The sequence below is a fragment of the Colossoma macropomum genome, unplaced genomic scaffold (genome assembly GCF_904425465.1).
Source record: "Colossoma macropomum unplaced genomic scaffold, Colossoma_macropomum, whole genome shotgun sequence".
Classification (NCBI taxonomy): domain Eukaryota; kingdom Metazoa; phylum Chordata; class Actinopteri; order Characiformes; family Serrasalmidae; genus Colossoma; species Colossoma macropomum.
Window position 1 is genome coordinate 38,058,748 of NW_023494790.1, and position 26,500 is coordinate 38,085,247.

The 26,500-nt window shown below is 41.7% G+C and overlaps 3 protein-coding genes across 3 annotated transcripts in view; 2 read left to right on the forward strand and 1 right to left on the reverse strand.

Annotated features, from left to right (window-relative positions):
* Positions 1-2,240: 2,240 nt before the first annotated feature.
* prdm9 (PR domain containing 9) lies at positions 2,241-9,738 on the reverse strand. Its single transcript, XM_036573326.1, has 6 exons — positions 9,602-9,738; positions 8,311-8,424; positions 7,947-8,218; positions 7,757-7,824; positions 6,233-6,423; positions 2,241-5,053 (listed from the first exon to the last, which is right to left on the reverse strand). Exons 1-6 carry the CDS (start codon positions 9,615-9,617, stop codon positions 3,171-3,173), a joined length of 2,544 nt encoding a protein of 847 aa, XP_036429219.1. The 5' UTR covers positions 9,618-9,738; the 3' UTR covers positions 2,241-3,170.
* A 399-nt stretch (positions 9,739-10,137) lies between these two features.
* lmf1 (lipase maturation factor 1) lies at positions 10,138-20,217 on the forward strand. The gene is made up of 11 exons (XM_036573327.1): positions 10,138-10,393; positions 11,378-11,687; positions 12,749-12,759; positions 13,097-13,245; positions 14,187-14,252; positions 14,665-14,832; positions 16,373-16,553; positions 16,685-16,838; positions 16,975-17,158; positions 17,589-17,701; positions 18,150-20,217. The coding sequence occupies exons 1-11, from the start codon at positions 10,159-10,161 to the stop codon at positions 18,322-18,324; spliced, it is 1,746 nt and encodes a 581-aa protein (XP_036429220.1). The 5' UTR covers positions 10,138-10,158; the 3' UTR covers positions 18,325-20,217.
* A 1,492-nt stretch (positions 20,218-21,709) lies between these two features.
* The window catches only part of LOC118809770 (ras-related protein Rab-26), a 29,422-nt gene continuing 24,631 nt past the window's right edge, over positions 21,710-26,500 (forward strand). Inside the window, exon 1 of the mRNA XM_036573328.1 lies at positions 21,710-22,015. Coding sequence (XP_036429221.1) covers positions 21,854-22,015 — 162 coding nt within the window. The 5' untranslated portion in view covers positions 21,710-21,853. The remainder of the gene's footprint in view (positions 22,016-26,500) is intronic.

Sequence of the window (26,500 nt, forward strand, 5' to 3'; positions counted from 1 at the left end):
AACCATAAGTCTACCTTGGGCCTGAACCTGATCTTAAGCCTAAGTACAGCACTAGCCCTAACTCTAAAACCCCCAAACATAACCTAGGGCCTAAACCAAACCTCTACCCTAACTCTCCCTCCCACCCAATCTGTGGTTGGGGGCCAAACAACAGGGCCCCCCACCTTAACCAGGGGTGGACTCCAAACTATAACTTGGGACTACAAGCCCAAATTTGGAGCCCACTATTGAGCCAATCTTGAGCATAAAACATAATCTTGAGCCTAAGCAAAGCATTAACCCCAATCCCTAAAAACCCAAAAGTAAAGATTTGGTGAACATCCTAAGTGTGGTGAGTCCATTATTTTTTTCAGGGGTTGTACTGCAGTACAGTCTTTTGAGTCACAGCTTTATCACCTAATTTTCTGCACTGTTGAAGATAAATGTTTATTGTGAAGCTGTGATGGTCAGTCCACTTCTGGTGACGTGCTCCAGAAGGCAAAAGGTAGAAGCTGCTTTAAACTGCTGTGAAAACCATCAGAGAACTTATAGAGAGGGAAATGATCACTGTAATATCTTCTGCTTTCTAAAACCCTAGAGGGCGCTCCTGAGCGAGTCCAAAATGAATGGGTTAATATGGAGCATTTGAGTAAAATCATAGTTTATAAATGCTTTAACTTTTTTTAAAAAAAACGACTACATTGATTTCCTGAACACAGAACAGCATGAAACTATTTAACACCTCTGTTATACGGAGGCCCAGTGGGTAGCGCTGTCACCTCACAGCAAGAAGGGTCTGGGTTCGATTCCCTGCCAGGCAACCAGAGTTCTCCCTGTGTCTGTATTTCCTCCCACAGTCCAATTAGATACTTATTTCGTTTTAACTTTTTAAGCTGTTTAGCTCCATTCACCCCTCCTCATCGAGGCCTTACTCACGGGCGCCCTCTGGTGTTTTGCAGTCATGTTTCTGAGATAACAGTGGAAATAGGTTCTTCATAAACCAGCTCTGAAAACATTTCCAACAGATAAAAAATATCCACGCCGCAAATAAACTTACCATGTTAAATCTAGAAGCGCCTTCCGGTCGGCTTCGGAATTCCTTGCAAAGCGGATTAGACAGGATATTTAAGCATTTTAAATGTGATTCCGAACTGAGCCGACCTTTAAACCGTGCAGTAAAACAGCAGAGGTTTATAAGCCCAGTTCGTGTGCAATGATGACGTCAAACGTGTTACGAAAGGAGACGAACAGTGACTCCACCCACTATTCCAGCAGAATATTTCTGAAAATCCATATAGAACCCACCCGAACCAAATACATAAACAATGACATTATAAAAAATTATATGCAGCAACAACAAAAAAGCCCTTGAAAAATCAAAAGGCAACAATGCATATTTAACAAACGTGTATATGGATATACATTTATTCATGAATAATCAAACTCGTTTTTAAATGATTTACTAGTGGTTTGTGCACATTTAGCGGTTGCATTTCATTTCCTTTGTTCTGCTTTCATCAAGGCTGTCGGACAGCAGTGAAGACAGCATGTTTGACCTAGATGGACATAAAATGATACTATCCTCTTATTTATGTAAGACTAAATGAATGTGTATGATTACTGAAACAGATATTAAGCAGAGCAAGACTTAAATCAACAACTTTATTTGATGTTGCTTCCCACCTTTCTGCTGTAATTTTCCTTTTTTAAAAGCCAGTGAAATACACTCAGGAGTTCTCCCTCATTCCTGAAACAAAAAGTGTAGAGAAATCTAGAATCTGGGTAACTGAACGTGGGGGTGACACTCACTACGCTGTACAACCTGTATCAAGTAGCGCCTCCAATTCATTTTTAACCTATATTTTGAATGCAAACAGCAGGGAACACTACTCCTTTTCTCTGTACTGGCACACAGGTGGTGGAACAAACTCCCATTGTCTGTCTGAACAGCAGAGTCTCTCACAGTCTTCAAACACAGACTGAAGACACGTCTCTTCATACAGCACTTAAGTGAGCACTGAGTTAAGAACTTATTAAAATGTATTGCAGTGCTGTGTTTAACTCTGTTTCTTTTTCTCTCTATATTAACATGGGCTTTTGTTTCTAGCAGTATCTGGGCTCAGGACTTTCTCTCTAACCTCTTTGCTAGTTACCAACATACTTTCTCTAGATAGACAAAGCACTACTTGTAAGTCTCTCTGGATAAGAGCGTCTGCTACGTGCTGTAAATGTAAATGTACTCCCCTACAGAGCTACACCCCTCAGCTGGTACTGTCATGTTAATAGTATTTACTTATTTCATTAATGTCCAACATTTTCACACATCAGTATTATAACACAGTTCAGTGTTTTTGAATCCGGCCCCTGGGGGCCAACATTTTTGCTCTAACCCTTGTGAGTGGAGTTTTGGAACAAAGCAAACGTGGAACTGTCAGATGTGTCCCAAGGACTGATTTTAGAAACTGCGGTAGGTCAGTGCTCACCAGCCCTCCAACCTGCGTCTAACATGCTGCACCCACCTTATCCAACACTAAAGCATCTGATCCAGCCAAAGAAGAACTTCAGAAGTTAATTAACAGTAGTAGATGTGGTTGATCAGGGTTGAAACTAAACTCTGCAAGAAGAAAAATGTCCAGGACCAGTGTTGGTGACCACTGCTGTAGATTATGCTAACACAGCACCACCACAGCAGATCAGCGTACTCTGAACGTACTCATTACACTGAGTGCTGATTTCTCAGTAACAGAGTTTAAAGAATTTCCAAATATTTTATTGTATGATCAGATAAACATTTTATTTGATTCCAAATCCGTATCGCAGATACCAGCCTTTAAGATTTGTAAAGTATAATTTAGTGGATACATTTCCTTTTGCTCATTTAAGTCTGCCCTCAACTATTGTACCCTTCTGTACAATATGTGCCATTTATCTATTGCTTGTGATGAACTACTCATACTAATAATACATACAGAACATCTGGAACAGTTGCTTCAGTCAGTTTGAAACACTTGTTTCAGTTTTAAATATGTATGTATCCTTATAGGTTGGACTGTGCATTAACACAACATGCACTGTTCAGAAGCTTTGCATCAGAGCATCTATGTGGCTGCACACTGATATTAAAATGATCTAACAGAAACCTTCAGTCCATCAGTCATTATAGGCATTGAGTGCATCCATTGAGTTGCTGGTCAGGAGTGCATTTTCTGGTGGTGGCGGGTGAGGTGGTACCGACGCGCAAAGCTTTTCCCACACTGTGTGCAGGGGAACATTTTTGTTCCCCTGTGAAGCTGCTGGTGGGCCCTGAGGCTCTGTGGCCGGCTGAAGCTCTTCCCGCAGTCGGGGCACTGACATGGCCGCACGCCTGAGTGCTTCTGCTCGTGTCGCCTCAGGTCGCCCGACTGCCTGAAGCTCTCGCCGCACTCAGCACAGAGGAATGGCTTCTCGCCTGTGTGGGTGCGCATGTGGACGTTCAGCTGGCCCGAGTGCACGAAACTCTTCCCGCACTGCGAGCAGGCATACGGTTTCACGCCCGTATGAATGCGCTGGTGCTGCTTCAGGCTGTTGAACCAGCTGAAGGCTTTACCGCAGTCAGGACACAGGTACAGCTGGTCGCCCTGCCTAAAGCAGGCGTGATTCTTGAAACCCCTGATCGTGCGGAAGATCTTGGAGCACTGCGTGCAGCTGTGGTCCTTGGACGTCACGTCGCCCTCGTTGAAGCAGAGGTACTTGGTGGTCATCTCCGGGTGGTGGCGGCGGACGTGCTTGTGCAGGTAGCGTTCGCCGGTGAAGGAGAAGGGGCAGTGGTTGCAGGGGTAGATGGTGGCGTCAGCCAGTGCGGCGCTCTGGCGGTGGGTGCTGCGGCGTGAGTGACTGTCCTGGTGGCGCTTCAGACCAGACGACTGCGTGAAGGACTTGAGACACAGCGTGCAGCAGTACGGCCGCTCCTTTCCATGAATGGTGCGTTCATGTCGCCGCAGGTTGCACAGGCGGTTGAAATAGAGGCCGCAGCGGGAGCACCCATGGGGACCGTCGCCCTGTTGGATGCAATCATGGCTTTTCAGAAGATGCAGGTGGCTGAAGGTTCTCAGACACTCACCGCAGATGTGTGAAGATGTGGGCAGTTCCTGAGGCATTGTGCCATCTGTATTAGCTCTCTGTGGCACTGCTGAACCATCAAGGTCAGTGGTGGTCTGTTCAGGCTCAGCACTCTGCTCTTGAACTTTGTTCTTAATTGGCTGCTGGGGGCTCTTGTTTTTAGGTGGTCTGCCACGAGGCCGGCCAGTAGGTCCTTTTTTAGGGTGACCCCTGCTCCCATTAGGGCTCCCAGTGGATCTCCTGAGTCTGGCTGGTGGTTCATATGGAGGGTCATGTTTGTCTGAGATCTCCTCAGTTTGCAGTGCGCTAAAAGACTGGTTCTCCACCAGTTTTAGGTACTCTCCATGGTGGTGCCGTTTGAGATGTTTGTATAGATTGAGTTTAGCCACAAAAGAGAATGAGCACTCAGTACAAGGATAGATATCTGTCAGCGCACCCTCTTTCACCTCCATTCTTTGCTCCGTTTCATTCTGGTGAGTTTGCTGGTGTCTTTTCAACCCTGTTGCCTGACTGAAGCACTTCCTGCAGTGGCTGCAGCAATATGGCTTCTCTTTCGAGTGGATTGTGCGCTGGTGTCTTTTTAAGTGGCACGACCTCAGAAATGTTCTCCTGCAATCACCACATTTGTTCTCCGGTGCACCGCTGTCTGTCTGGTCTTCGTTCAAACTGTTATGTTCATGTGATGTTTCAGCTGTACCTGATTTCTCTGTCTGGCCACTGAGAGAAGGAAACTGGCTCTGGAAAGATTCTGTGATTGGCTGCACTTGAGATGAAGATGGTGCATCAGAGGCGAGCAGACACTGATCCAACTTTATGACTGATGTCTGTTCAACAGGCTCGAGAGCCTGGGCTTCTGAGAGGTGTGGATACTCATCTGGGTGCGAGCGCCTGACGTGCCTGTGCAGATAAACAGGAGCTGGGAAAGAGTACTGGCAGTAAGGACAGGTTAAAACCTGTGCCTCTTCATCACTTCTTCCTGTAGGAGAAAAACAGGAAACTTCAGTGAAGTTATTTTGTTAACTGCCCAAAATATAAGACACTTCAGATACATGAGGGCAATACCCATAAAGCACTGGCACTGAAAGAAGAGCTACAACTAACACTGATTACCATAATCAATGAATCGGTTCATTACTGTTTCGATTAATCATATAAATGACTTTAGGGAAAAGAAAAAAATGTTCAGCCCGCAGTCTCAATACTTAAGGCCACATCATAGTACAGAGACAGCACTAGTAAAAATTGATGCTGTTGTCTCTCCTGCCTTGATCGGGTGCCACTGCTCGCCAGCCTTCTGGACTGGCTTGACCACCATTGAGCTTCACACTGTACAACACTGTGTAATCCTCATCCTCATGACCTGACGATGATGCTGCTGCTGCTGCATGATCTAAAACTAATCTAATTAACCATTGCTCCGCCTGTTTTCCCCGCTTTGTACTATAATACTTTATACTAACAATGTTTGCTATCTGGTGTCGACCAGAGGAGGATGGGTTCCCCTTCTGAGTCTTGGTTCCTCTCAGTGTTTCTTCCTCTTGCTCTTAGGGAGTTTTTCCTTGCCACTGTCGCCACTGGCGACGCTCATGGGGGCTCGGACCCAGATTTTTCTTTTTTTTGTAATGCTGATTTTCTTTTTCTTTTTTTTTGTAATGCTGATTTTTCTGTAACGCTGCTTTGTGACAACACCTGTTGTAAAAAGCTCTATATAAATAAACCTTGCTTGCTTGCTTGCATAAGGATTATTCCCCCATTTGCACATCTACCCTATCTTCGACACTTTTATCAAGATCAACAATGATGCCTTCTGCCATCAAAAACTCTATTTTACTCTGTGTGAAAGGAGCAGAAACACCAACTTAATATGGCAATACTCTCACAGAGGTATTGTGATTTGATAAACCTTACACTGACATTCATTTTTTTCCCTCTATTAATAAAGCAAAGACAAATTAATTGTGTGGTTTGTAACATCATGCAATCAAAGCTGATATTAGCGAGCACACAGAAGCAGCCCGGTTAGATATGCAGGATCATAAAGCAGGATCAAAGAAGAATAATCATTTTTATTATCAGCATAATTGAACTGTTGCAACCCTTATTGGAAGTATATTCAAAACACATACAAAACAGAGGAGGTGTTAGTTCTGGTTACCTATAGGACTGCACTTCCTGTCCCAGATCTTATCCCAGATGGTGCTTAGGTTTTGGGCGTAATCCTCTGCGTACCACACTCTCAGTTCCTGTCCGGGGTGGATGGGGCGGCAGCAGCGAAACAGAACGCGCCCGCTCTGCTGAAACGCCACCAGGTTTTGCTCATTCTCAGACCGAGAGCACACAACATACCTGTGAACACAGGGGGTGGGCGCACCAGATAAGGGAGGAGCTGGTGAAGGATGCAGCCAGAATTTTACTTTCAAAAAGGTGAAGGAAAGAGTTTGCTTCATTTCAACTAATGACAGGCATGCACTGACGTGAATTCTGAATGATGTTGATAATTAAACATTCATAACATGTAGAAATTCAGGCTTCATTCTGAAATCTCATTACAAAGTAATGTGACATTTATTTCTGTAGAGTTACAAACGCAGTAAAACGAATAAGTGCAGTGCAGTAACCCAGCATCAGCCAAGCATTCTGCTCTTCTGGAGTTCAACACACATCAGTCTGAAATATCGGCTGAATCTAAACATCTTATGCTAATCACTAGAAGACTTTGAAAAGACTTTTGAAAGACTAAAGTCTGACACCTTCTCACATCTAAAGACAGTGTCATGTTTTTTAGTCACAGACTATTATTTTGAAAAGACTAGGAATCTTGCACTGTCACTATTTACAAGACTGCAACTAGATTTTTGAGATTATTCTCCATCATGCACCTCGTGCAAATTTACAAGCAGAGAAACCCTTTTCTTTCCACTCTATAGTGGTACAGATGGGAAGATACGTTGGCAGGGTATGTAAAGATCTGGGGCTCAGATTAGTTCACCATAGAACTGTATACTCTGGCAGATCATCACCCAGAATCTTTTAATTAACCTGAAAAATGTGCAGTTACTTTTTTAATTTGATATAAAAATTTACACATCAATACAACATGCAGCGATTCAGCACTGTCGACTGGGTGTCATGAACTAAACCATAAGAAACAAACAAACAAAATAAGAAATCACTGTAACAGAAAACAGAAAAAAATAGAAAATAATTGATGATTCTGAAATATTAAAGTGAACCTGAAATATTAAAACAGTCAGTTTACATTTTAGGTTACTATGATTATTGTATTGAATTGCCGTTTTTTTTTTACAGAGATTTCAGGCAGTCTCTCTCTCTCTCTCTCTCTCTCTCTCTCTCTCTCTCTCTCTCCCCTGGCACGTCACTATTTGCATGAGCCAAGACTTAAAACTTACGATAATATTAAACACGCTTGATTTTGTCGCAGCATCAAGACGAGAAAAAGACTGACTTAAGACCTCCATCCTGACCACCTTATACCAAACAATCGAGATGACGCGAATGTGACGCGACTCTAATGAGACTCTCATGATCCTCACAGCAATGTTCAACATCTAGTGTAGAGCCTTCCCAGAAGAATAGAGGCTGTTACTGCAGCACAGACTCACTATTAACACCTTCATTTCAGATTAAGGTCTGGAGAGGATTAGAATCAGTAACTCACCTCATCCAGTTTGAGTGAGTGTCTCTCTCTGCATCAATGTAATCGTACTGGTCGCCTCCTCTGCATATCTGAGAAATAAAAAGTTTCACTTTATATAGCAGCGCCCTTATTTTTACTGCTAAGGCAATAAACAGAAACAAAAACATGAAAAACAGCTTCATTATTTTGTTGCACAACGGTTCATACTTACCACCCATGAATACGCACTCTCCACTGCCTTCTCCTGGCTGGTCACCTCTCCATCAAAGGGTCCAAAATGCATTCCAAGAGGAATGACTCTGCCCTGGTTAAAAACCCCGAGTCCCGCTCCAGGAGAAGTTGATCTACCGATGACCAGACCTTGTGGAAGAGTGAGGAGAGCCCTCTGAGGAACTCCCACAGGCGTGCGGGAATCATGGGTAAACAATGGAGGACCATGAACCTCACACTCATCCACATACAGTTTACAGCAGGTCTCGCAGTCTGTTAGAGAGAGAAACATGAGGGAAAAAAATTAAGAGGAGCTTCTGCTAACAGATAAATACTGCAGTATTGATATTAAATAGGAAACTCACAGAAGTGCCCATCATTAAGAGTGTTTTCCTCATGGATCTCAGTCTCTACCTCTACACTGCAGACTGTCACAGAGCCTTGAATCTCTAAATTCTGGTCTTCACCTGGTGGCAATCCTGATAAGGAGCAATATTTCAATTACGAAATTTAATACAACAGTTAAACATACAGTTAAAAAGGTTTTCATCACTTATTTTACACCCATAGTGTGTCTGAGGAACAACGTAGCCAAACAGATTTTCCTCAGAGTGCTTATTTATTTGTCATTTAACAAAACTGAACTGAATCCAGGGCTTCTGAAGGGCTCATTGTGTGTAAACAGAAGCCAAGAAAACACTGTACATGTACATGATTTAGGAGTTGAGGATGCTGAAGACGTCTCACCCTGTTTAACAGGTCTATTTGATTGTGAACACATATTTCCTTAAAATACTGTTTACAGGCTGCAGGTTTGAAGGATGCAAAGCAACACCAATGTAACACTGCAAAGGCCCTAAGGGAGAAATCAGTGTTACTGTAGCCAAAAATATTGTGTGTGTATATATCTTGTTTATACAGTGAAGTTTCCGCATTAAATACTGAAACATGATAATTGCGGCTGATGCATCTCCATCATTAGGTAATTACATTATGAGACTTCCTAGTTTATCTTTTTTTAGAATCAGTGAAAGTCTCTGCATAGTTCATTACAGCTTAGAGAAGACCACTTAAGCCTTTTTTAAACCCCAAAAACAGAATCCAAGCGGAAAAAGTGAATGAATTCTGCGCCACTTGCTGTAAATTAGAAATGTTTTCCACAGATCTGAACTCCTTTTCTGGCTGTGACGCTGACGTTCTTTGTTTGGAGCTGAAACAGATGTTCGTGCACTGACATCACTGTTCACCTGCACTCACGAGCAAAGATGGAATTAACACCATCACTGCACAAATATGTGCAGCCTCCTTTTTATTACTCATACAAATTAACATTAATCCTAAATATTAGAACAACATCAACATTTTGAATCCAATACTGCCACCATGCCACTGCCATGTTCCGATGTCCAGGCAGTGAGTTTGTTAGCTGTGTTAGCGGGGCCGTTCAGATCCCTCGACAGGTTCACCTTCACGCGCCCCGCAGGTGTTCGAGCGGATAAATGAAGTTTGCGGTGTGAAACCGAGCTGAAGCCCGGAGTCTGAGTGAGTTAGCCCCGCTCAGCTAACGAGCCCGGTTCGACTGTTGGAGCCGACTTCGCTCGCGGTTTCCCCGATTATGAAGCGTCAGCGGCCTCTTCAGGTTGAGGCAGGACTCACCTGGACTGTCCGACATGGTGTAACTGATAAAAACAGTCTTTAATCAAACTCCTGGCTGTTTCTGGAGAACTTGTTAGCTGGTAGCCGGTCGAGCTCTTCCCACAAGGAAGTTAGACCATAGACTTCTTCTTCTACGGGGAGCGGGAAGTGCGCACACGCGCCCCCTGCTGGTTCACTTTATAATCGCCGTTCATTTCACCGTTGTACAAATTTTATCAAATTTCCATCAAAGTTTGGTTTGTTTTTCTGTGTGTTCAGAACGCAGAGAGCTCAGAAATACAGTACACGTCCTGTATTGTGTTCTGAAAAAAAACACATTAAGTGTTTCTGTTGGTTCCTGATGGTTTTGTAATGTGTTTTGGCACTTTTAATGGGTTGATATTACAGTGTAAAGTGTACAGTGTAAATTTATAAAATACTGCAAAAAATGGAACCCTTCCCCTTTAAAGACACACACACACACACACACACACACACACACACACGCGCGCGCGCACACACACACACACACACAGAGAGAGAGAGAGGGAGAGAGGGAGAGGCAGAGGAAGTAGCGCATGCGCAGAGCACTCGGCACGATGGCGGTTTCCAGCGAGGACTCTGAGAGCAGTGAAAGCGCTCTGAGAAAGAGACGCTCAGCTAAACAGTCGGACAGAACCGCTAAAGAGGCGGACCCAGATCAGCAGGATGTCCCTCCGGAACCAGAGAAGAAGGGAGAAACGGTTCAGTTACAGACCGGAACTTACTGGCTCACCAGAATAGTGCTGTTCAGATCCATCTGCTTCATCTACTGTGAGTTCAGCTCCGCGGGTTCAGTAAAACTCCTCGTTTTGCTTCTTGTGTGACACAAAACATCCAACCTGAAATAAGAGCATCATTATAACTATATATATATATGTATAGTTTGTGTGGTTTTAAGTACCAAAAACTGTAGACTGAAGGGGTGGAGCTAAACTTCTATAGGCTGAATGGGTGGGGCTAAACTGCTGTAGCTGAATGGGTGGGGCTAAACTGCTGTAGCTGAATGGTGGGGCTAAACTGCTGTATGCTGAATGGGAGGGGCTAAACTGCTGTATGCTGAATGGTGGGGCTAAACTGCTGTAGCTGAATGGTGGGGCTAAACTGCTGTATGCTGAATGGGTGGGGCTAAACTGCTGTAGCTGAATGGTGGGGCTAAACTGCTGTATGCTGAATGGGAGGGGCTAAACTGCTGTAGCTGAATGGTGGGGCTAAACTGCTGTAGGCTGAATGGGAGTGACTAAACTGCTGTAGCCGAATGGTGGAGCTAAACTGCTGTAGCTGAATGGGTGGGGCTAAACTGCTGTAGCTGAATGGGAGGGGCTAAACTGCTGTAGCTGAATGGTGGGGATAAACTGCTGTAGACTGAATGGGAGTGGCTAAACTGCGGTAGGCTGAATGGGAGGGGCTAAACTGCTGTAGCTGAATGGTGGGGCTAAACTGCTGTAGGCTGAATGGGAGTGGCTAAACTGCGGTAGGCTGAATGGGAGGGGCTAAACTGCGGTAGGCTGAATGGGAGGGGCCAAGCATTTTAGTTTTTTTTTTTTCACACAAAACAAAATTTAAATTTAAAAAAACAAATACAGGCCATTTTTCAGTCCAGTCACAAACACAGTCCTACTTTCATCGTCTTTAGATAATCAATAATCAATTCATCAGTAAGAGCGATTCGCGTGTGACAGAAACCCGTATGAATTCATGATGGCGTCTGTACGTGTTTATTTGTTCATGGTTGTTTGTTTGTGTTTGTTTGTGTAGTTGTCGCGTTTGCGGTGGCGTATAATCAGAACAGAGCTCTGATTGGACAGCGAGGCCTGATGCCCTGCAGAGAGTACCTGCGCAGCGTTAAGCGCTACGTGGGGGGAAAGATCGGCGGGGCGGCGCTGGCCTACACCCCCTCTTTGCTCTGGTTCATGGAGTGGGAAGACATGGACGCTAATCTGGACAACATCGCTCTGGTGGGACTGGCGCTGTCCGGCTTCGTCCTCCTCTCAGGAAGAGCCAACATGGTCATCATGGCAGCGCTGTGGACCCTCTATCACTCTATAGTGAGTGTTGGACAGCTGTGGTGAGTAGCTGATGTAGTTCTGAGTGAAGTGATGATGTGATTTACATCATGTTTAGGGCAGAGTGAGGATCTCCGGTTTACCTAGAACTGACCGCAGCCTCAGTTTCCGGCTTCTCTCTGTCAAATTAGTGCGTTAGAATCTCAGGCGGTGATAAATCCATACTTTATATCCCTGTCTGCATGTTTTAGAGTGACTGATGCTTTTTCTTCTTCATAATGTTGTTCATTTCTTGTCTTTCTTTCGTCAGCTGAAAGCACAAACACACACACACACACACACACAGACAGACACACACACATGCGCACACACACACGAGAGCATACAAGACACTCAACAGTACAATATAATTATAATCACATTACATCAGATTATGAACATTTTAATGGCAAGAATTAAACCTTATATAAAAATGCTGTTATAATATTATTAATTACTATATTAATAATAACAATAATTAATAGTGGAATTTCCAATCATATATTGTTATATCCAAATGGTACCAGTGTGCAGATGTTTGGGAACATCTGTTCTAGAACACAGAACACCTGCGTGGATCATAAAGAACGACAGATTTAGACGAGCTGTAAAACTGCAGTGACATGTTTGTAAAACATGTTATGATATTTGATCTTTAATGTGTTTTTTTTTGGATTAGAACAAAACTACACACTTACAGAAAGATTGTTCTTCAAGGGTTCTTTGGTAAAGCAAGTGATGAACACACAAAAAACACTGCATGATTAAATGGTTCTTCAGATTGATGGAAATTAAGTTGTATATGGTTCTACGTAGCAACAAAAAGGGTTCTACCATTCTTACAGTGTCACAGTAGAAGAACCCTTTTGGTGCTATGTAGAATCCTTTTCAAAAATACATATACAACACGTTCTCCATCAATCTGAAGAACCATTTAATCATGCAAAGTGTTCTTTGAGTGTTTATGGTTCTGCATAGAAACATTTATTTACTGAAGAATGCTTGAAGAAATATCTTTTTTAAGAATGTGTATTAGTCTTTGTGAACAAACGTAGAAACATATTTCTTTGTTTTTCTTTTTTAGGTATTCCTTTGGTGAGTGCAGCGCAGCGTGAGTGATCTTTATTGTCTTTATAAAATAATTATGTTCCTAATTCAGGAGATAATTGAGTGGAATCAAAGGAAATAAAGACAGATCTGAAAGTGCTGCTGTTACACTTTTCTACAGGTTTGAAATCAATCACAGAAACTGCTGAGTGAATAAATCATCACTGAAATGTTACGCTCTCCAACTTATAAAACCTTCGTACGGACAGATTCGGCGTTAAAATGATCATAAAATTCACATTTATAAAGACAATGGAGGATTTATATTTATGTTGTGATTTATAGAACTTGAACTTTATGTAAAAACTTCCGTGTGTGTGCGCAGGGTGGGAGAGTCAGTTGTTGGAAACCGGATTTCTGGGAATTTTTCTGTGTCCGTTATGGAGTCTTGAGCAGATCCCCCGCCGATCCCCGCCCTCCCTCATCTCCATCTGGACCTTCCGCTGGCTCATAGTGAGGATCATGCTGGGAGCTGTGAGTCTCACTGATACACAAACTTATCATCTAACACATCACATCATTTCTCATACAGAACACATAGCGCTGTGCAAGAGTCAGAGAAATTTCTGAGAAGATTAACTGGAGTTTAGAAACTGATTAAAAGCTACAAGAAAATGTGGCTCCTAACAACCACCTGGAAGAGCTGGTCGACCCCAAAACTGCCCCCATCAGATAAACAGCACTTAAAGCTTTCATCTCTGAGAGAGAGGAGAAAATCAAGCTGATCAGATCTGAAAACATCCACAGGTGTTTCTGTCCATCCTTCCACTGTGAGAAGACGACTCAGCGCTGTGGGTCTGAAAGGATGTGTAGCTGTCAAGAACATTTGCGCTAGAACACTGAAACTGGACGTCTGTGTATGTAGAGAGAGGTTTTATAGACTGATCAGCACCTTAAATTGACAAACCAATGATAAAGAATCAGAGATCAGATAAGGTTTATTATTATTGCGTCAACTGTGATGCACGTAGACGTCACGCGTCTCTATTTTCGTGCAAAGTTTTTTGCATCAATTTCCGACCAATAAACACTCAAGATACGATATCACACAAGCACAAACTCTGGTTCAGACTTTAGCGAACAAGCTTGGTTCTTTGGAGGTGTGTCTGCAGATTCTTTGAGGAACTGAAAGTGAGTCTCCTGAAAAGGATGGAAGCTGGAATAAAGGGAAAGAGAGACTCACTGACTCACACAGCTGAGAGTAGATTTAGCTGCTGAGGATTCTGGGTGATTTTATGTTAAATTTATGATTTCAGATGCTGGAAATTTAATAATTTGTACTTTATGACTGTTTTGACTGCAGATTTATTCAATGAATGGTTTCTGACTTCTGCACAGCGCTGTACATTATTCAGGAACTGAACTCCCACATTTCTGTTGTAATTGGATGAAACTGTGTGTCTGTCGTTCTTCAGGGACTGATTAAGATCAGAGGGGATCGCTGCTGGAGAGATCTGACCTGCATGGACTATCACTATGAGGTGAATAAATGTAAACAAACTCAGGAGATCTACGTTCATCGCTGAGATCCTCGGTAAAGGGCTGTAAGGGCTCCTTTTACTCTTCAGCTGAGGTTTAATTCTCTCACTATCATAACGTGCAGATTAAACACAGTCAATTCATTTCAGACATTTCAGAAATTAAAATAAGAAGCCAGTTTCATACTTGCACTTCCTGTGCTGATTGATGCTGGATGTTCTAAGAACTTCCACTTTTTCATCTGTTTTTGCACTGTTACTCTGTTTTTAGAAAGGGTGTGTTTACTTTCGCTGCAGTTACTGGAGAACAAGTTTTGGACACCAATATTCACAGATGTATCAGTCTATGACTGATGTTCTGTTTTGAATAAACATTTATGTAAATTGATGTTCTGTTTGTTTTTGTCTCCTGCAGACGCAGCCGGTTCCTAACCCCATTTCGTACTACCTGCACCGCTCCCCCTGGTGGTTCCATCGCTTTGAGACTCTCAGTAATCACTTCATCGAGCTCATCGTGCCCTTCTTCACCTTCATGGGTCGCCGGATGTGCATGATTAACGGAGCGCTGCAGATCCTCTTTCAGGTGATGGACGTGTAGCTGCTACTGCTGCCATTACACTCATTACTCTTACGATCAGCTTTATACAGTTATATTTAATTATGTTTGTGTTCTGTAAAGTACAGTGTAGTCATTTTCAGTCACTTAGCAAAAGGTTGTTGGAATACTGAAGCACCCTGAAAACATAGGTCATTATTATGGAACATAGAGTAGTAAGTTTATGGGCCTGTGCTTTGTGAGTGCTGCTACTCTACTAACAGAACGAAAGTGTTCCTGTAGGAACCTGATAGATTGTGATCGATGAACCTGATTGGACTGTTTTTTTTACTGTTTTCTGTCTCCAAACAAAATTAACAGGCACAGTGTGTCAATATGAGTACAGATTATAAAAACCCAGTTACAGTGATTTGTTTTTTACAGATTTTTTTATTTAAAGCAGCACAAAGAAGACATATTTAATAATTTACTTATCAACTTTATTGATTTTTGTAAATACTCCAAATGTGAAGACTACAGATCAAATTGCAGATCAAGTCACTCTGGATAAGAGCGTCTGCCAAATGCCATAAATGTGTCTGTGTGGGTTCCCTCACACTGTCAAAACACATGCAGTCAGGCCAGTTGGAGATGCTAAATTGGCCCTCGGTGTGTGTCTGTGTGTCTGTGTGTGTGTCTGCAATGGACTGGCAGCCTGTCCAGGGTGTTTCCTGCCTTCTGCCCAATAAGTGCTGGGAAAGACTGCAGCTCTCCCAACAAACCAGGAGGATAAGTTGTGTAGATAGTGTGTGTGTGTGTGTGTGTGTGTTGGACGTTTCCACAGGTAAAGAGGTATAGAGGTATCATGTAACAAAATAAGTTGAAGTTCACTACTTTGCAAAAAACTGCATGAGTGAATAGTCCAGCAGTTTAAGGATGTTTCTCAACACACAATTGCAGGAAATTGAGGGATTTCACCATCTGCAGTCCAGAACATTACTAAAGACTCTGAGAATCTGGAGTAAAGGGCCAGGCTGAACACCAGTACTGAATGACCTTCAGCCTGTCAGAAGGCACTGCATTAAAAACCCGCTTCTGTCAGGGCAGTCGTGGGCTGAAGGTTAGGGAGCCAGCCTTGTGACCGGAAGGTCGCCAGCTCAATCCCCTGAGCTGACAGTACGTGACTGAAGTGCCCTTGAGCAAAACACCTAACCCCCAACTGCTCCCCAGGTGCCGTGGATAGGGCTCACTGCCCCCTAGTGTGTGTGTGTGTTCACTAGTGTGTATATGGTGTTTCACTGCACAGATGGGTTAAAATGCAGAGGTAACACTTCCCCTTCGTGGGACTAATAAGGGTCACTTAACTAACTCAATGAATATCACCACATGGGCTTGGAATACTGCTTGGGAACACTGCTGAATATCACATACCCCATCAGTAAAAACAGCCTCACCTACAGCTGTCAGTGATGACTCATAGATGTGATATACGATGGCATACAGCTGCAACTAGTTTTCAGTCCGAGGAGCTCATACAGCTTACTCTGTGTGTGTGTTTGTTTGTGTGTGTGTGTGTGTGTGTGTGTAGGTGGTTTTGATAATCAGTGGGAATCTGAGTTTCCTGAACTGGTTAACTATAGTTCCCAGTTTAGCCTGTTTTGATGACTCTGCGCTGGCGTTTCTGTTCCGGTCCTCCGGGGCGGCGAGGAGAACCGTACTGAAGATCCAGAACGAAGACACAGCAGAGCAGAACCCTCCTCCCACTGCAGGTGTGTGAATGATGTATATGGAACTTCATTATTCTGGAGTACTAACCCTGAAAAGCTCTTTGTGTTTACGCGGGTGTGAAGGACAGTTTCAGCCATTATTACTGATTCCTGCTTTATTATGTTATTCTCAGGAATGTTAATACGGCGAGTCGTGAACGTCTCGTTGGGAATACTGATCGCGTATTTGAGTGTTCCTGTGCTGATAAACCTCCTGAGTCCCCGACAGGTGATGAACACCTCATTTGACCCTCTCCGCATCGTCAACACCTACGGAGCTTTCGGCAGGTCAGGCTCTCTCTCTCTCTCTCTTTCACTGTTCTTTCTCTCTCTCTTTCTCGCTCTCTCTCTCTCACTATTCTCTCTCTCTCACTGTTTCTCTCTCTCTCTCTCACCCTCTCTCTCTCTCTCTCTCTCTCTGCAGCATCACTAAAGAGAGGACGGAGGTGGTGTTCCAGGGCACTCTGAGTGCTGACCCCAGTGGTGAGGAGGTGGTGTGGGAGGAGTATGAGTTCCTATGTAAGCCTGGGTCAGTGAGCAGGAGACCCTGCCTCATCTCTCCGTACCACTACAGACTGGACTGGCTTATGTGGTTCGCCGCCTTCCAGGTGAGAGTCAGGAAGATCTGAGGTCTCTGTTATTTAGATATGCATTGTGGTCTGTTTATGATTGGACGCTGTGTTTTTTATCTCTGTACTCTCTTCAAGGGTGTTTACGTACACTACATATCCAAAAATATCTGGACAGTCCCTCTAATCCAGCTGCTTTAAGGTCACCTGTTACTGATGTGTTCAGCCTGTTTAATCAGTCAGTTTGAGCCATTTCACAGTGAGTGACCAGTTTAGTAAGAACTGAGCTTAAATCTGGACTGAATGTTACTGAAGGAGCAGGTTAGTGTGTCGGCTCTCTGTTCACCGGCTCAGTCTGCAATGATGTCCTGTTCTGGTCTAGATGTAGTTTGTTAGTTATTAGATAACGCAACACATCAACATCTACAGTCGCAAACTCTCTCTCTTTCTCTCTCTCTCTCTCTCACAGACGTATGAACAGAATGAATGGATTATTCAGATTGCAGGCAGACTGTTAGCGAATGACTCCACAGTTCTGTCTCTAATGGGACACAATCCGTTTGAGGGCCGAGAGAAACCGCGGTAAGGTCAACATACTCAATTATACGATAAATAAAAAAAATAAATAATAAGAAAAAAAATCACCAAGCTAATCAGTAGTGAGGCACAATGTGGGGTAAAAGGTCAAGGCCGATTTTATTTTCCATTCTAAGTGTTTTTGATTACTGAATTCACTCCTGTATATTAAGATATAGCATGGCCACCTGTTCAGATCTTTAAAAATATGTAGGACATATATATATATAAATTTTTTTTTTTCCTACATGTTACATTAACTGTATGAATAGTAATTATGTATTAAAATGAGGAGAATAATTAAGTTTGTTCCCTGGAGACGATATGTTCACTTAGAAAATTTACAAAGCGTAATTTATCCAAGGGTGCCTAAACTTTTGCATTTAACTGTATTTAAACGTCATCTTCCCACAATCCTCGTGTTTATTGAACCGTCTCGGTTGTGTGTGTTTAGGTGGATCCGAGGAGAACATTTCAGATATAAGTTCACTAAGCCGGGCAGCGCCAGCGCTGCGAAGGGAAACTGGTGGGTCAGGAAACGAATCGGACCGTACTTCCCCCCCATCAACCTGGAGGGCCTCAGGAGGTACTTCCAGTCCAGGAATTGGCCTCAGCCGGACAGCTACTGACTCAGCTCGTTGACCCGACTTATTGACCCGACTCACTGATCTAAATCACTGACCTAACATCACTGATCTGACTCACTGACCCGGTTCACTGAATCACTGACTTGACTCACTGACCAAACTCTCTGAGGTGACTCGTGGACCCAGCTCACTGACCTGAATCATGAATCACTGACTTGACTCACTGATCCAAACTCTCTGACCCAACTCACCGAATCATGGACCCGACTCACTGACCTGAATCACTGACCCAACTCAGTGATCTGACTTACTGACCCAACTCACTTAATCACCGACCCAGAATCACTGATCTTACTCACTGACCCGGCTCCCTTTATCACTGACTTGACTTACTGACCCAGCTGACTTAATCACTGTCCCAGAATCACTGATCTGACATGCTGATCCAGCTCACTTAATCACTGACCTGACTCAAACCCGAATCACTCACCAGATACACCATCCCAGCACACTGACTGGACTCACTGATTCAACTCACAGACCCAACTCACTGATCTGACTTACGGACCCGAAATGATCCTGCATTAAACCTGCCTGAAGACTCTGACCGAGCGCAGCGTCCACTCTCGGCTCTGCGGAGTTTTAAAAGCAGCTCATGACTTCAAAAGAGTTTTGTGGTCTTCAGGAAAAACATCTGCGCTCAGTTTATCAGGACTTTAGAGGAGCTTAAAAAGTCTGCAGCACTTTGTTGCACAAAGCAATCAGGTTTGTACATTTGATAAAATGTATAGTAGAAATAAATGACACTATGTTTAATGTGGTGGCATCGACTCTGACTGTCATTGCTGACCATCAAACATATTAGAGACAACGGCTGCAGGTGTGGCTTAACTGGACTCGGCAGAAACCGGACTCGACTCTAACAGCAGCTTGTTGAAGGAATAGTGTTGCTGTGTAAATAAAATTAAAAATCAACACAACGGAAACGTGAAACCGACTTGTTTAAGCCTCACGTTCTTGTGACTGTAGCAGATTATTTGTGCACAGAGTAAAGATCTAAACTCTCTGTGGTTCTTGACGGAACCTTTGCAGTAGCTGTTAACCAAATCTTAAGGAAACGTTTGAGAGCCAAAATGTTTATCGTATTTAAACAATTATAATGATACGAACCCAAACAAAACTGTTGAAACGTCTTTAGGGTTATTCTCGGTCTCCTTCAACAAGCACTGCTCCTCATTTATTTGTCTGCCTGTTGCTGCATCAGAACATGTTAATGCACCATCCACCAGAACCGTTCTACGTACCTAATGAAGTTCTGTGCTGTGTTACTGTTCTGATTTTAGGAGCTATACATATACTTAATTCATGCAGATGTTTCTGTAGAAGCTAATAAAACGACAGCATTCAGTGGCTCATTAACCAGTGGCTGTGCTTGTAGAGTTTGAAGTGGAGGAGTGAGTGCACTGCGCCCCCTACTGACCAAACTTTATAGTGTTAAAATTACGAGTGGCAGAATAAAATGTGAAATAAACAAAACATCTTAGTGTTTTTAAGACAACAGAATGATGTAGTTATTTTCTTAAAATATCACGTTTAAACACTGTATTATTGAAGACTAGCTGTGTTTTGTACTGTTTATTTTGTGGGTGGAGTCAGTAGCATAAGACCAAAGCACAGTGTAATATGTCTGTATGTAGTATATTTGTTTATATCAATGTGCATATAAAATAAGTACATCCACTTTTGAACTGGATTGGTGTAAGCACAAATTATTGTTACTTTCTATTTTTATTCTTATTGGTATTACAAATGACAGTGATAGTGGTTTCGGTTAGTTAACCACAAATCAGGCATTTTTTCTCAGGTCACCATGACTACAACACAAATATAGACATTTTATTTACTATCCAGAACCACCAGTGAACCTACACGAGTCTTCTGAGTCTATATGGAATGTTGATGATGGAAAATAGTGGAAAATCTGAAATAATAAGTTTTCTTTGGGGACTATTTTGCCTCACAGCGCCCTGTATGTATCCCTCCACCATGAATGGAGTTTAAGTTCTCAAAACTACCATAAAACTGTGTCTCAGTCATCAGGCAGTGAATTCATAACCATTTCATGTAGGAACTTTCTGAGCTTTTAGAGGTGGACGTCTGGTTCCTATCACCACCACTGTGAACAGTTCTGAACAAACTCTGTAAGTTTCTCTGAACATCTCTGTTTACAGCTTAACCTGTGAAATTTTTACTTGTACTTTAAGCCTCTTGTTCACAAAAGAATAATGTTAAGTAAATATAAATAAAAGGTGATTTTGAAGTGGTGTAAATTAGTGCTGTCATGGTTAATGGGTTGATATGTTTATGTGATGAATCATTAAAACCACTTTCTGTTAAACCATTAACTAATTTAGTCTTAGTTTGACCCTTCGTCACTTCAGAAACAGTGCAGGCTGAAGCCCCGTGTCGCTCTGATAGATATGGCTCAGATTTTAAATGTCTTTAAAGTGAAACCTTCAGCACTTTCAGCAGAGTAAATCATCAACTGTACATATATATATGATATGCTCATTGATTGTATGTGTGATATTTATGATAATTACACACTGTATATATGGTGTATACAATCAATACACTCATTGACTATATGTGATATATATGATATACACACTCATTGGTTGGAACATGCGGACACTTGCTCTCACTGGACGTCTGTGGTGAAACTTCACTCTGAAGATCACGTGATCATGTTCAGGATCTGCATTTAAAATATTGTATCTGAATTGCTGAAAGTGGTCAATACATCCAGATGAAGCTGATTGTGTCACTCATACAGGTGTAACACAATGCACTGCTTTATAACGGAAATCTTACTATGGGGTCAAATCTGAGCAAATAAGACAAATGAGAATAATGTAACATGATTACTATATAAAATAATGTGATTAATCACAGTTAGCTTCACAAAATAATGCAGTTAATTACTATGAACTACGCAGAATTATGCGATTAATTATGCGATTATGTGATTAGCTACACAGGATATTGTGATTCATCAAAATAAGCAACAAAAAACAAAGTGGATAAAGACAAATAACTACACAGAATAATGCGATTAATCACATTAATACCAGGGAAAACATGATTATTCATGATTAACTACGTAAAACAATGCGATTAATCACGCTTAGTTACTTTAATCTATATTTAATCAGTTAAACCGTAACAGATGACGTCACCCTGGCTGCCATTAGCGCCTCAGAAAGGTGATCCTGCAAGTTTAACAGCTTTCTGCTTCCACCAGGTGTTGCGCTCGTGCGCTGCATTGGCGCCATTTGCGCGCGTCATTGAGACGTACCCACCACGGCTCGAGAGCTCGGAGGTACAGGGCCACGCCCCCTTCTGCTGGACAGAAAGGCGCGTGAGAAGCTGAAGGTACGACGCGGACGGACGGACGCTCGTGCACTGAAAAAGAGAACGGCCGGTCTTCTGCACGGGCGCGCGCGCTGGCACAGTCTGCCTCTGGAAAGTTTGCTGGCGTTTCGAGAGAATAAGTTCTGAGCGGAGAAACATGTCGAGGAAGAAGGCGCTGAAGGGGAGCGCGAGCGCGTCCCAGAGCAGGCACAGGGAGAAGAGGAGGAGCGCGAGGAGCTGTGGAGGAGATCATCCTCCTCCTCCTCCTCCTCCTCATCCTCCTCTCAGCAGCGCGCAGTCTTATCACCTCTCCTTTAAGGTGAGCTGAATCTGGCTTCTTGGTTTGAATTTTCCGTTCCACCTTAAATGGTGCAGCAGTTACATTCTGGCGTTATAACAACTGCTGCACCGTTTAAGGTGGGACGGAGGATTCGAACTCAGACAGTTGTCAGTTATTATCACGGCTGTTTCTGATATTTTGGGGGGCCCTGAGCAGCCTCCTTCTGGGGGGTCCATATCCGCCCCATGCTGGAAAGAAAACCCATATGGAGAAAACTAGATGCAAATGTGTTTGGATACATACTTATTTTTGCAGTGTATGAAAATGGCCATTAATGCATTTATTAAGTGTATTTTTAAAATGCATTTATCTGTATGTGTTATTATCAGTATTAGATATTATCAGTATTAGTTATTATCAGTATTAGTTATTATCTGTATTAGTTATTATCAGTATTAGTTATTATGTGTATTAGTTATTATCAGCATTAGTTATTATCAGTATTAGTTATTATGTGTATTAGTTATTATCTGTATTAGTTATTATCAGTATTAGTTATTATTAGTATTAGTTATTATCTGTGTTCAGTTGAGTGTAATGAAGGTTCCAGATGTAACTAAACGTTCTTCTGTGATCTGCACTGTACTTTACATTAACCATGTACGTCTGCAGTCAGACTCTCACACACAATGTATTTCACATAAACGAGATATCAGATCATAACTGCATTTTCACAGAGTATCAATACCCACAACACTCGCTTCTGTCCTGTTAAAGGATCATTTGATCAGATTTAAAATGAAGATACTGGAACACAAATTCATTTCTAAAGGTATCAGACAGTGAAGAGCATCAGACAGGGTTCTGAATATTTTCATACATTTTCAGATGGATTTAATAAACACATTTACATAGTTATTTTTGGATGGTACATTTCTATGTGTAATATTTCCCCATACATTTTAAAATAAATGTTTTAATTTTTTTTTTGTTTAACATGGCAAAATATTCTCAAACACATTTTGTAGTGTTTCTAAAAATATTTATGTCTTATATTTTAATAATACCTATTTCTAATATATAAAAATACATGTCCATATTTTTTTCCATATAGGAAAGGTTCATACTTTATTAATGTATTAATCAGCAATAATTTATGTTATAGAGCCCATTAGAAATAGAACACATTACCGACTGTATCACCCGTATAAATAAAACAGCACTGCAGGAATTTTACACACTGATACAGATTATTATAGAAGTATTACACAGTAGAGCTCTTATAGTTCATTATATTACTGCTGTAGTTGTGACCTGTAAGGAGAGCATTACTGTGCACAGCTGTGTCAACACAGATAAGCCAGCAGTGACCAGCAGTGACCAACCAGGAGCTCAAATATGTTCCTGTATTTACTAACACTGGAGTAAAAGTAAAAGAAGTGACAGTTTTATCACCTCAGTAAAGTTTAAATCCGTTAATATTTAGTTGAGTAAAGACAGGGAGTTACCCACACGCTGCTCAGAGACGCGTGGCTCGATGTGATTACAGTATGTTGATTTACATGTTTACATTTGAAGACTTTTTTTTTCCAAAATGCTGAATGTCTGTTTGTACCAGTTTTGAATAGAATAACAGTAGCACTTTTATTTCTCTAATAAAGGCCATATTAATCATAAATCATACCCATAAGCATTGATGTTTCATATGTGTAAAGCTCCCAGCAACATATATCATGAAAAACAAATATTAAAAATGGTCTATAAAGTGTTTTGGAACCAAACATTTATGGCATTTAGCAGACGCTCTTATCCAGAGTGACTTACAGACATGCTTTGTTGTCGGTTTGGAAATAAAGTCTTCAAGTATAAATGAGTAACAGACACTGTCTACACCTGATCAGATAGTGCTACTGAAAAAAACAGCATTTCCAGCTCTTTCCTGTAATTTTACAGAAACACTACTGTAATTCTAATATACAGAATAACACTGTTGTTATGTTCTACACTGTCTGATCTAGATATTGGATTTTGCAGTAAAAAAACTGACAGCAGAGTGTATCTCCATTCACTGTACATTTACAGTAACATTACTGTTGAAGCCAAAATAATCACTATTAATTAGAATTTCATTATAATAATACCATTAAACTTTAACAAACACACCATGTACTAAACAGCACATTATAGCACTAATACCCGTCTTTAAGATTATACCTGTCATTAACCCCTTTGTGCAGATCCAAATTTAAGCTCATTTTCAAACGATTTGTTCTACTGCACTGTAACACTACTTATCTTAAGTTATACAAATAGCACAACGATCATTCAGGGTTTAAACTGAAGTAGACACTTTTCTTCACCCCCAGGCTTTTATTTCCATCCTTTAGGTTCCATTTGAGAACATCAAATATAGAAGAAAATGTCAAAAAAAAACAAAAAAAAATGTTTTTGGCAGGTTTACAATGTGTTTATGGATGCTGGAGATGAAGAATCAGTCATGTTCTATATTTTGTGGTTCAACAGGGTCTTATAAGACAAAGTACCAAATCTGGAGCAGATACATAAAAGTATTCAGGAGCTACACAGCATTTCCTACTAGGCGTCTCCAAAGTGTCCATAACCTCTCCAAACTCTCCAAATACAAAGAGGAAGTCTGTCACTGTATATTAAGCTTGTACAAGATTTTTTGGTCTTGTGTGATAAAACAGATAAAAAGTCCACTTCAGAGTGATATTAATGTTTCCTCCAGGGAAATGATCACCCTATCCAAAATGTAAAAATGTACCCAACACCTCTCCAACACCACATACTGGACTTCACAGTCTTTTAGAGGCAACAGCTGAACTCCTGGGTTCCTCCTGGAGCAGGACAAGACAGGACAACATGACCAAATGGGTAAAATAGGCATCATGAACACAAATACAATTTACAAATTGTTATGCTAAATAAAGCTAAATATTTCATGCTAAATGTGTAATAAATACATGTGCTATCTATGCATGCTATATTTAGCATGACATGCTATATCTTACACTGCACGGCATGGTAGACAATGATCAACAATTTAAACTATATTAGTGTAATGGGCTACAAGATTAGCTGACGCGTCATGACAGGCTATATTTTACACGGCGTGGTAGGTAACATTCAGCAACTTGCTAAACCATATTAGATCCATTGCTAATAGGCTAAAATGGATGAAAAGTGTGTATTATGTATATTGAAGTGTGTATTATGCTTTCATTCTCTCATGTATGAATTTAGATGTATATAGTTAACCTATATGTCACGCGCAGCATCAATTCCACACACAAATGCGTCCTCAGAGTCCACTGAGCCGCCACTCTCAGCTTCCAGCTCATCGTCACAGCTAAGATGTCTAAAAGTGTTGGAGATCAACTATTATTTTATGAAAAATATGTAAAAGCCATAATAAACCAAACAGAGTCACAAGCGCGCGCTCTGCAGTGTACCAGTCTGAGTGGCCAGAGCCCATCAGGGGTGATTGATTTACATATCCCCCTCCCCCATTCAGTAGGTAACCAATTAAGGCAAGTGACCGATCTTCGTTTTCGTCTGAGTACTACTTGTTTAAAAATGTGTCAATAACTGATTTGATAGGACCCCTCTGAACGCCAGTGGGATCCAGGGCTCGTGCTATAGGAGCAGAAGACCATCACTCAAGAAAATAGTTGTTCAACAGCCAATAACAACCACAGAAACTACGAGAGAACAGCTTCAGCTTTGAATTCACGTACAATATGTGAAAACTTTACACTGCGTGGTCGCTAAGAGCTCGAGAGTATCACACTCCGGTTATGATGGACATGAAAGCATGTTTTGAAAAAAGAGCTGAGCAAACAAATAAAGAACTTCACTCACATTTACTACACTGTTCAGCAGTTTCATACAGCTGCTTGGATGGTATGTGAATTTTCCATGATAAAATCTGAAGTGATCTTACATCCGAAGCATATTTTAAAGGCTCAGTGTTGGGGAGGCGCAGCTGTAAACAATCAGGAAAGACAGGGTGTTGACAGTATGATATGTATGATATGATATGTGAATGGTTGCGTGTAAATGGCTGAAAAGTGTTCTAGTGGGCAGTTAAACTGGTTTAAGAAATTTTAGTTGGTGTGTTTGACTGTGTTTTAAGAATATTCAACGCTATCAAATACTCAACATTAGCCAGAACAGGCCTGCTAGAGGCCTGACCAAACAGGTTAACAGGTCTCATAACGTCTGGAAAGATCTCATAAGCTCTAGTAAGGTCTGGTAAGGTCTCATAAGCTCTGGTAGAGTCTCATAAGGTCTCATAAGCTCTGGTAGAGTCTCATAAGGTCTCATAAGCTCTGGTAGAGTCTCATAAGGTCTGGTAGATTCTCATAAGGTTTAGTAAGGTCTGGTAAGGTTTCATAAGGTCTGGTAGAGTCTCATAAGGTCTGGTAAGGTCTTATACAGTTTGGTAAGGTCTCATAACGTCTGGTAGAGTCTCATAAGGTCTGGTAGATTCTCATAAGGTCT